This window comes from Thamnophis sirtalis, unplaced genomic scaffold (assembly GCF_051295495.1).
Source record: "Thamnophis sirtalis isolate CommonGarterSnake01/CBP01778 unplaced genomic scaffold, rThaSir2_p1.2 scaffold_11, whole genome shotgun sequence".
Classification (NCBI taxonomy): domain Eukaryota; kingdom Metazoa; phylum Chordata; class Lepidosauria; order Squamata; family Natricidae; genus Thamnophis; species Thamnophis sirtalis.
Window position 1 is genome coordinate 21,607,889 of NW_028261391.1, and position 7,553 is coordinate 21,615,441.

The 7,553-nt window shown below is 39.4% G+C and overlaps 2 protein-coding genes across 2 annotated transcripts in view; one reads left to right on the plus strand and one right to left on the minus strand.

Annotated features, from left to right (window-relative positions):
• The window catches only part of KPNA4 (karyopherin subunit alpha 4), a 28,161-nt gene extending 24,033 nt beyond the window's left edge, over positions 1 to 4,128 (plus strand). Inside the window, exons 15-17 of the mRNA XM_014067942.2 lie at positions 284 to 446; positions 654 to 748; positions 2,223 to 4,128. Of these exons, the coding sequence (XP_013923417.1) occupies positions 284 to 446; positions 654 to 748; positions 2,223 to 2,321 (357 nt within the window). The 3' untranslated portion in view covers positions 2,322 to 4,128. The remainder of the gene's footprint in view (positions 1 to 283; positions 447 to 653; positions 749 to 2,222) is intronic.
• Positions 4,129 to 4,724: 596 nt separating this feature from the next.
• Positions 4,725 to 7,002, minus strand: LOC148043552 (uncharacterized). The gene has a single exon (XM_087725304.1). It carries the CDS (start codon positions 6,778 to 6,780, stop codon positions 5,899 to 5,901), a length of 882 nt encoding a protein of 293 aa, XP_087581430.1. The 5' UTR covers positions 6,781 to 7,002; the 3' UTR covers positions 4,725 to 5,898.
• Positions 7,003 to 7,553: the final 551 nt, after the last annotated feature.

Consider the following 7,553-nt stretch of genomic DNA (forward strand, 5'->3'; position numbering starts at 1 on the left):
TAAACATTAAATCAGTAGGAACATGCAGTATCTTAGAAATTGTAAATTTCTAAATTCATCAAATGTGTGTTCAGTCTGGTAAAGTATTCTATTTATAAATACTTGACTTTAAAAAAAATCAAGGCAGATTTATCATTAAGATCTATGTAATCCCTAGTCTGCAGATAATGCCTTTCCGGTTTAAGAAATAATGAAAATCTATTCATTTTAAATATACGTACAGTTTGCTGTTTTTAATATTGTCGTAATTTATGGTCCTGATACCATTTATTTTTGTTTTTAGGTGGCATACCTAATTCAACAAAACGTAATTCCTCCATTTTGCAACTTGTTAACAGTAAAAGATGCTCAGGTCGTGCAAGTAGTGCTGGATGGGCTAAGTAATATATTAAAAATGGCTGATGATGAGGCAGAAACCATAGCCAACCTTATTGAAGAATGTGGAGGTATAATTTGTTTGATTTAAAAGTAAAAGATTTGAATTCATTACATTTCTATTGGTTTAAATTATTTGATATTTTGTCACAGATCCAGATATGTTGATACTCTAAAATATGCATATTTATTTCTTGAAATGCGGTCACAGAAATAATTATGTCCTGAAAATATTTTCTTATAGTTGATTGTGAACTTTTTCTTTGGTTTGCCTATAGGATTGGAGAAAATTGAACAACTACAAAATCATGAAAATGAAGACATCTACAAACTGGCTTATGAGATCATTGATCAATTCTTCTCTTCAGATGATGTAAGTAAATTCTATTTATGAATATGTGTACCAAGCTGTTATGTTTGAGGGGCTGTAATTGGAAGTACTTTATTTTTTTAACCACTTTATTTTTTGTTTCTCCAACCCAATGCATGAAAAGTTATGCAGCTGTTACAGAGAAACGGGGAAGAGAGGTTCCCTTGATCAAAACTAATCTTGAAAAATCCACAGAATGCTCTTTTAAACTACAGGTAGTTCTCACTTAGCAACTGCAGTTGGAATTGGCAAGCCAGATTTTAAGTGAAGCAATTGCTGAGTGAAAAAGCACACTACTATGCTTAGGATTTTACTTTGGTTTTTCTTTGTTTTATAGCTTCAGAATGATATGGCTCCAAATGGCAGGGAAGGTTTCTGGAATGACTTATGAGGAAGTTGGATAAAAGGGCAAATCTTATAGTAGCCCTTTTCCCCATTCAGCCATTCTTTGAGATGGTCACCCCAATGTTGGCATAATTAGCAGAAAAAGAATTGATGTTTTACGTTCATTAGAGAGGAAAAAATTACCGCAACCAGATAGTTGGGAATACACATTGAAAGGAATGTGTTAGCCCCCACTGCAAGCCAGAGTGACTTGGGAAGCAAACAGACTCTAAGATGAAATTGATTAAGATCTTATCAATGTCAGGCAGCAAGACCTGTGGTAGGATCAACTAATTAAGGTTACAGTGCTGAGTTTGTTAATTTATAGTTAGCACACTTTAGGGATAAGCTGAGCTGTGGATAAAAGCAACTCAGAAAGAGATCACTTGTTCAGGCAATCTCTCTGCTCTGCAGATTTGGAGGGGGGAATATGTCAGGCACAAGACAACATATACCACATCTGGGCATTTTATTACCTCCACGCCACATCCAACCCTTTGGCTGTCCCTGTCCCACCAGTATGAGGTCAACTAGAAATTAGAAATCAAATGTTAATGAGTGTGCCATATGAGGCAGGAGAAGAGTTCAAGTCTGGCTCACCTCGTGTCCCTTCAGTCGGATGGCAACCACAGGAGAGCGAGGAGAGAAAAAGCACTTTCCTGCACTTCCATAGCACTTGTCTCTCGCCTGGAACAGCCTGGGGTGATGGAATTTGAGGACATAAAATTGGGTTACATCAGTTCGGCCCTCCAACACAGTCTGTTTCTCAAGTGCCCGCTTGGGAAAATTATCCACCCTTGACATATACTGACTGTAAAGGCAAATATATGACAGATAGAGAGACTGAAGATTGTAATGGCAGACATTGGTCACAAAGTTATTTTTTCATCGCTAGTGTAACTGCGCATTTTTGCTGTCCAAGGCAGGCATTAAACAAAAACGTATCTGTAATACTTCCAGGAATGAATGTACACCACAAATCAAAAGAGGAGCTCACAGGAGCAAATCTTTGTTCCTGCTGCAAATGCAGCATAGTCCCTCATAACTATGCAGTATCTAATTCCAGATCTTTCTGTTGTTGTTGTCTTAACAGATAGATGAAGATCCAAACCTTGTTCCTGAAACAATACAAGGTGGAACATTTGGTTTCAATTCATCTGCCAATGTACCTGCAGAAGGGTTCCAGTTCTAGAGTGGTATTTTGGAATTTAGGTACAATGCAGCACTGAATAAAAAAAGGTTTGATCCATCAAGCTTGGCTCATGGGATCCGCTGCTGCATTAAATCGGGAAAGAAAATGTGAAGATTTCATTTGGAATCACAGAAAAGCCCGAATGAAGTCAAGATGGCGAGTGGGTGCGAGTGAGAGTGAGTGGCAAAATGTAATGAAAAACTTCACACTGAATGCTTATATAGGTTGTTCAAAGGAAAAGGGCTACAGGTCAAAGAAATTCAGTGCCTGAGGAAGGACATTGATTTAATTAGCGCAATTGTGGGGGAAATGCAGTACTATTCTATCATCAAGCCATGTAAGCATAAAAGGAGAATAGGATACCCATATAAGTCCAAGGAGAATGAGCCCAGGCCTTGCTAATGAAGCACCGTGTGAATGGACAACATTGAGTGAATGTCTGGACTCAGTGCTGTGGGGCCACGTGTTTTTCAAATCTAGGGCTCTTTTGCTCATAAAGCAGACTCCTAGTCTTGGAGTGGGGTGTGTACGAGAGTATGGTTGTGATGCTGTATGTGAATGCATGCAAGCTTGATTTGCCTTCAGGGGGCTGATAATAACCCTAGTCAATCATCAAAAGGAGTGCATAAGTGTTATAACACTGGACACAAAAAAAAAAGAGACCGGTTTAGCAGCAGACTATGGTTTTACTCCTGCAGCCTGTGTTTTTATTTTATTTTATTCCTTTTAATTTTAGTTATTTTATTTCCTGTATGGCTTATTACTAGTTGCTTGTAAAGTCAGAAAACATTGAGGAAGGCTTCCCTGTGCATTTGCACCAGATGATTGTTCATTATTACAAAAGAAAAAAGTTTTCCATATCATCAAAACTATTTTATGTAGATTTTTGCATGGAATCCATACATTTCCCTCTTCCAACTATTGTGTTGCAGTACACAAAATTATCATAATACTAGAAAACAATGTTTATCATCTTTTCATTTTCAGAGATGACATAAAGCTATTTTTGCATGCGGTAATCTACAGCATAGCTCATTTTTAGATTTTGTTGAGTCCTGTAACCAGCTGTTTCTGTTGTGGTAGAATACCGTGCTGTGTTTCAATGTTAATTGTTTTCAACTTTGTTTTCTATGAAAATGATATGGAAACCTCAAAATAAAATTTGGTGCATATGTACTGCTGAAAAGATTGGAGATGTGAATAGATGTACAAATCAAGTCATGGTTTGAACACCGTTGATACCACCTAATCTGTCCAATTGTTCTAGACTTTTATCTTTAGATGTAGACAGCCATGAACAATCTATTTTGAGCCACTTTAGAGAGAACTTTGTATTCTTAACTTGCATGAAAATGCAAGTGGTTTTTGTAATTGGAATAATACCTCAATTTGAGGTTCTGCACACTAAATTAAAGATAACATTACAAATATGTACAAAAAGAAAACTCTTTATAAGGTGGCTCATTGTAGGAAATGCTGTGCCTTCCCCTTTGAGCACAAGTGTTGCATGATCAACAGTTTGCTGTAAGAAAACGTACCAGGTTAGCCACCATTAGCATCTATATCTCTACCTTGTGTTTTTTTTTAAATCAGCTGGTAATTCTGAAATGCAGTAGAATGGATACAAATTATTTTGTGATCATAACTCTTTGTTGGACTAGAGTATTTTTGCAGCATTCCTTGTCATCAGAAACATGGTTAAAAGTTTAAAACTAGATGCAGCAGAAAACTAGCTTGTGAAATTTATCCAAGTAGAATGCAGGCTAGGCTGTCTTGGGGAAAATAAACATTAAAACTTAAAACAAGACTATGTTGGTATATGTATTTTTGTCTAAAGAAATGGTGTAGTAATTTCTTATTTCCTCTTCTAATCCCGAACTTCACTTTCCATGTTCTATTTATACCACTTAAAGCAAGGGTGAAATATTTCAGTATTATATTTCTGCATTCACCAACTAGAATGAACATTCAGTCATATGAAAACTTTTTCCAAATCATTAATTAGTATAATTAATATGCACAAAATAAGTTTTAGAAACATTTGGGGTTGCCAAATCACAAAGCCAACTTCGAGCTTGCACATGGCAACTTAGTTGCTCCTTTTTTTCTGGTTAGAAATAAATCATATACTGCCAGTGGGGAAGGGAGATGTATAGTTTACATTCGACCAGACCAACCAGGGAATTAATATACTAAAATGTCAAAAAGAAAGCCAGTTTGGTATAGGGGTTAAAGCATCAGGCTAGAAGTGTGGAGATCTTGAGTTCTAGTTTCAACTTCTCACAAAGCCTTCTGAGTGACCTTGGACTAGTCACTTTTCTCACCCCAGTTGTTTCAGCAAACAACTTCTGAAAGGGGGTTAAAATGGAATAGATAAAATTGTAGCTCCAGAGTATAATTGCATTTTTACATTAAAACTAAATAATTTATTGCTTAAAACTGAATATCCTTAATACATGACTGAACTTGGTCCACTTATTTATCCCCAAATAGAATGTTTACAATATTTAAAAGAAAATGGAGAAACACCATTTGAGGTTACAAAAGCTTGTTTTTCCTTCCAACGTGGTGTAGCGAAAGATGACAAATGTAATTGAAAATTTTTTTACAAGAAAAAATCTTACTGATGCCCATTTAAATATTTTCAATTGATCTTGCCTATTTCTGTTTGCACAATGCATATTTAAATCCAAGATTCAAAGTTAGCTTATTGTTACATTTTGAATACACTAATAAAACTTTTGGATCTTAAGCATCTGAAGGCCAAGCATCTGTCGAAGGCAGTTATGTGTGTAATTGGTTCATCCTTTTCACCTTCGAGATAGTACTCAACAACAAACTATAATAAATCTCTCACAAGATACAAGGACAGATATCAACAAATGGGGGAGGGGAGTAAACAGAACTGAAGAATCAGATATGCTTCAGAACATACAACATCTAGAAAATAAAGGTAAACTGCTGAATAAAATGTGATACAAATCTAAAGCTTGACCTAGCCTATCTGGTGTTTAGGCATGCAAGATAGCTGGCTTGCTTCAAGATATTTCCTAACAAATGGTTCAAATGAGATACTGTGATCTCTGGAAATGATAGTTCTGTGTTACTTTTAGAATTGTAGACTAAGTTCCTGTTCTGATCTGAATTTTAACATTAATTCACACAGGAATACTTGAAATAACCTTTGAAAAGTAGCTGGTCTGAGTTGAACAAAATTGCTTATAGTGGTAGAAATACATTCTTAAAGGTGAAAAATTGTGCAACTCTGGACACTTAAGGTGAAATTGTATGTATTTGGGTTTACTCAGCTGAAGTAATTTATTAATTGCTGGTTAATATATTATAAAATGCCTGCATTTAGTTTTCAGCTGTCAGTTTCATAGGACGTTCATTTTCCATTAATGAATGCCCAGTGAAATTATTTCTCCAATCCAAAGTAAAATAACCCTAAGAATAAATACGGGAAAGGGCTATAGTGCATGAGGCTTGCTTTCCTATCACATTCAGATTGAGATTGTTGAGGTTTGTCCAAAATGTGCGATTTTGGCCTCCAGATTGCCGAGCAGAAACTTGGGTTTCAGATCTGCAAACTCTCGTTCAGGTTCTTATTTGCTTCCTGCTGTCGCCTTCGTTTTTCTAGAGGACATTCACGGGGAGACGTATGCAGTTTCCTGCATTTTTTGCACTCGTAGAGTTCCCTTCTTTCTGGCGCCGTGTCGTCTATCGAGTCGCTCCCGAGTGAAAATATATTCCCCAGAGAGAACGACGCTCCGGAGGTGTCGGTAAATTGTTCCAGTCCAACGCGGCTCGGGAAGAATCTTAAATCCTCGAGCTTTTCCAAATCCCGGGTGGGGCGTTCCATCAGAGCCGGGGTTTTGAAGCTTATGTAAGTGGCGGCGGCTGCCAAGATGCAGGCCAGGGAGGCCAAGAAAAGGCTCTGCCCGGGGCTGACGGACAAATTATACCCGCGAAACTCTTTCTTGGTGCGGATCCGTCTGGCGATCACCTCAAAGAGGCAGAAGCCGAGCGCCGTCGCGCAGGCGATCAGCAGCGTGGCGAAGGCGTGGAACAGCGGCGCCCACGACCGCCACCGCCGCCATCCCAAGAAGTCCAGCGTCAGGGCCCACGAGCCAATGAAGATGCTGAAGATGCAGCAGAAAGCGATGGCCAACAGGAGGGGAGCCCCATTCGGGCCTAGCAGCAGCGACCCGGAAGCGGGGCCGGCCTTATTGATGACCCAAGACGCTCCCAGCACAATCTGTATCTCTCCGCCGGTCACCAGCACCCAGCTGGGATAAGCCCCCGCCGTGCCCATCACGGCCAGCGCCATGCTTTGCATCAGCGCTGCTGCCAAGTTTCCCTCCCGCTGGCGGCTCCTTCCCCTCCGCAGAATCACGCGGAGTCGTGTGGGCACCTGGAGGTTGCCGTCGTCCTCGTTTCTCTTGCCTCTCTCCATCATGATCAGCCGAGAGCGCCGGCTTGCCCGGTTCGGCTTCACCCGGCGACTTGGTCAGAACCTGACAGAGACAGTTAAAGCCCGGGATGGGGGTGGGGGGGGTGGAGATGTATGGAAGAAAGTCCCGCCAGGCGAGTGAGGTTTGGTTTTGTGCCGTGAGTAGTTTGGAGTTTCTACCGGTCACCTCGATGGAGAAAGATCTTCCCGATTGATGGTTCCCAATTATCTGCTAGAATTAACCGTTGGCTTTAAAACGTGACCAATGGAAGCTTCGGATAGGCCACATTCTCACTAAATTTAAATTCAGACGGGAGTTGCTTGCCAACCTTTCATTACTTGGACATTTCAAGAGCAATATCGGCAAAATCGTGCAGAATGCCATCGCTCATTGAATAATCCCTGTTCTGTTTTTGGGACTACAAACACTGTTAGAATTTTTCTGGAGAAGGCAGTATTCGGAGTCCCGGCAAATAAATTACTATTTTAAAAACCGTTAAACCCGGAGAGTTGTGACAATACAAACAAGGGTGCAGGAATGAACCAGTGTAAAAAGATGGGGTGTATCCTTTACTTTGGGGGGGGGGCACCAAGCATTGCATTGGGATTGTCAAAAGCAGATGTATTAAATTACATATTTATTACACATATTAACAGTTTTAATAGCTTGGGAGTCCTTGGTAAATTGGAGAAAAACGTTAAATTGTGCAGCTGTGGTTCTTTTTCTATTAAAAAAACAAAAAAGATGATATAAAATCTTAGTGGTCTAACTGGTTCAT

Excerpts from the sequence above, each read along its gene's own strand:
- LOC148043552 (XM_087725304.1), bottom strand. The coding sequence starts at position 6,780 with ATGATGGAGAGAGGCAAGAGAAACGAGGACGACGGCAACCTCCAGGTG.